Source organism: Diaphorina citri, unplaced genomic scaffold (genome assembly GCF_000475195.1).
Source record: "Diaphorina citri unplaced genomic scaffold, Diaci psyllid genome assembly version 1.1 scaffold5739, whole genome shotgun sequence".
Taxonomy (NCBI): domain Eukaryota; kingdom Metazoa; phylum Arthropoda; class Insecta; order Hemiptera; family Psyllidae; genus Diaphorina; species Diaphorina citri.
This window is the reverse complement of record NW_007383115.1, coordinates 1-3,496: the sequence shown is the minus strand read 5'-3', so window position 1 is coordinate 3,496 and position 3,496 is coordinate 1. Positions and strand designations below refer to the sequence as shown.

The 3,496-nt window shown below is 42.1% G+C and overlaps 1 protein-coding gene across 1 annotated transcript; it reads left to right on the top strand.

The window, feature by feature from the left end:
- The first annotated feature begins 527 nt into the window (after window positions 1–527).
- On the top strand, window positions 528–3,079 carry LOC103521698. Its single transcript, XM_008486806.3, has 3 exons — window positions 528–635; window positions 1,532–1,817; window positions 2,531–3,079. The coding sequence occupies exons 1-3, from the start codon at window positions 528–530 to the stop codon at window positions 2,806–2,808; spliced, it is 672 nt and encodes a 223-aa protein (XP_008485028.1). The 3' UTR covers window positions 2,809–3,079.
- Window positions 3,080–3,496: the final 417 nt, after the last annotated feature.

Genomic DNA, 3,496 nt, shown 5'->3' with positions numbered 1-3,496 from the left:
ACCACAGCCAGAGCAGAAGATAGTGATCCATAAGAGGAGACAGAACAAGAAACCTGTCAATATTATCAAGCATTATTGAGAGGGAGCTTAAACCAACACACCAGTTAAGATCAGACTTGATGAAGAGGATAAGGAAAATGACACAAGTTATGTGAATGAAGATAAGAAACCTATGGAGAAGCTACCACAGCCAGAGCAGAAGATAGTGATCCATAAGAGGAGACAGAACAAGAAACCAGTTAATATTATCAGGAAACGATAACGCCGACTATCTGGCCAAAAAAGGAACAAGCATACCCTTTTCAATTACGCCAAAACTTCCCTATGAATCGGCAAAAAGACTAATTAAATCCATTATTTTGTGTTTTTTGTTTGTTTTTTTTTTTTTTTTTTTTTACTATTTTCATGGCGAAGCACAAGCTCGTGGATGGGAAATAAATAATGCTGCCATATGGTGAGGAGGTACTTAAGTAAGGAGGTGAGGAGGTACTTACCTAAGTAAGAGTTTACATGCGCTTGTTTTGATTATGTTGCAGGGTGAAATCTTAGTCTTGGATGTTTATGATAGAGAAGATGAAACGAGGCGATTGCAAAGTCAGGCAAATCTGTTGGAGGCTTACAAACACTTTCATAAGGTAACATTTTGAGGCGATTGCAAAGTCAGGCAAATCTGTTGGAGGCTTACAAACACTTTCATAAGGTAACATTTTTCATTAGATCATTAGTATTCCTATTTCCTGCATAAAAAAAGAAACATCCCCAGAAAACAACATCACATTAGGGAACCCCTGCTCCATCTTCCAAGTTTAAACTTCTGGTCTTGTAACGGCTCCCTCGCAGCCTGGGACACTGCCCGTATTATTCCTATTTCCTACTCTTTTACACAGCTTATAGTGATTTGTAGAACTTGCTAAAAAAGAAAGGACCTTTACAGTATCCTATAATGTCCAATCAGACTCCCCTTACAAAAATTCATAATTTTACTAGTCTAACTATTCAAGAGTTATGGCAAAACAGACAAACTAAGGAGAACTCCTGCCAGCCTAGTTAGCTTAGTTGGTAGTGCGTCTGCCTCGTAAGCGCTAGGCCGCGGGTTCGATTCCCGCCCGGGGCGGATTTTATCCTGATGGGATTAACAGCAGCACCTACCGCGTAGTCTAACTCATTGACATACGGGAAATTGTACGAGTCTCTCAACTCAGCCAGGGATTGCAAACATTTGACCATGAACTCATGACAGGTCGCGCCCGCAGCTTTGAACATGTCCCTCGCAGCCTCAGGGACACTGCCCGTATTATTCCTATTTCCTACTCTTTTACACAGCTTATAGTGATTTGTAGAACTTGCTAAAAGAGAAAGGACCTTTACAGTATCCTATAATGTCCAATCAGACTCCCCTTACAAAAATTCATAATTTTACTTGTCTAACTATTCGAGAGTTATGGCAAAACAGACAAACTAAGGAAAACTCCAGAATCTAGTTAAAACCATTCTTTCAATAACCGGCCTAACGACTTCATCTCTTTCCCAGGAACTGGAAAAAAACATTCAAACCCTGCAAACCTCGGTGTCCGACCTTCCCGCCCTCATTCATTCGAACCCAAACAATCCTGATCTGGTACTGAAAACCGTCAGCCAATACCACGACTTTGTTAGTGTCAAATTGAAGAAGCTAAATCATGAGTTGACCTACCACAAGATGGACCTGCTAAGCGTGACGGATAAGGAGTCGCAGGTTGCGTCCAATGTGAAGGTGCTCAAACATAAGGTGCACAATGCGACGCGCGAGGTGGACGCTTTAGCGGAACAGATACAGGGTGAGTGTGGAATGAGTATTTTACTTTTTATTACCAACAAGTATAGGGAACCTATACAAGGTGATGAGAAAGTATTGCAATAGGTCGATTTTTTAGACGTTTGATAAGGGAAACGGTAAGTACTATAACTTTTTTTTTTCAAGAGGTTTGATAGAGGGAACTGTAGGTTCCTAACTATGGAGGTCTTATCGTCCTGAAAGTGAAGAAAGAAGGAAGATAGGATAGGAGAAAGCCAGCCGTTCCGAGAACTAACCTTATTTGTTTGGGTTAAAGGTTGGCTCGGGTGGGAATCGAACCCGCAACTTGCGCTTACAGGACAGGCGCGTTGCCCTCCAAGCTAACCAAGCTGGTGATTTTAGTAGTTACAGTTCCCTCTATCAAACTTCTTGGGGGAAAAAAATACCTTAGCAGTTAAAAACTACATATTACTTTTTTTGCCTTTTTTTAAGAGGTTTGACAGAGGGTACTGTAACTGCTATGGTCTTATCGTCCTGAAACTGAAGAGAGAAGGAAGACAGGATAGAAGAAAGCCAGCCATTCCGAGAACGAACATTATCCCATCAGGATAAAATCCGCCCCGGGCGGGAATCGAACCCGCGGCCTAGCGCTTACAAGGCAGACGCGCCACCAACCAAGCTAACTAGGCTGGTTTCTGCCTTTTTTCTTTTTCACATTTCTAAAGCCCGAATATTGTCTCTTTTTTCCCCCCCCAGATATCAAATCGGGAGTCAAAAAGCCAAGTCCAGACAAACAAGACAATGTCCCAGCGCCAGAACCCATCAAACCCACAGAAGTCAAATTCAAGAGTGTGCGCTTCCAAACCAACACACCAGTTAAGTTCAGACTTGATGAAGAGGATAAAGAAAATGACACAAGTTATGTGAATGAAGATAAGAAACCCATGGAGAAGCTTCCACAGCCAGAGCAGAAGATAGTGATTCATAAGAGACGACAGAACAAGAAACCTGTCAATATTATCAAGCATTATTGAGAGGGAGCTTAAACCAACACACCAGTTAAGATCAAGCTTGATGAAGAGGATAAGGAAAATGACACAAGTTATGTGAATGAAGATAAGAAACCCATGGAGAAGCTACCACAGCCAGAGCAGAAGATAGTGATTCATAAGAGACGACAGAACAAGAAACCGGTTAATATTATCAAGCATTATTGAGAGGGATTGTGGCTGTGCTTATCAACCTCCGTGCCCAAGTGGGTATCATACTAGGCTTGCATGCCGGAGATCTCGGGTTCGATTTTTTACCAGTGTAAAAACGCGTGACGGATAAGGAGTCGCAGGTTGCGTCCAATGTGAAGGTGCTCAAACATAAGGTGCACAATGCGACGCGCGAGGTGGACGCTTTGGCGGAACAGATACAGGGTGAGTGTGGAATGAGTATTTTTTACTTTCTATTACCAACAAGTACATATGTATAGAGAACCTACCTATACTTACAAGGTGATGAGAAAGTATTGCAATAGGTCCATTTTTTTTAGAGGTTTTGGTAGGGGAACTATAACTTTCTTCTTCTTCTTTTTCAAGAGGTTTGATCTCGTATAACTACGAAGGTCTTATCGTCCCGAAAGCGGAGAAGAAGGAGAGGATAGGAGAAAGCCAGCCGTTCCGAGAACGAACTTTATCTGTTTGGGATAAAGTTGGCCCCGGGCGGGAATCGAAT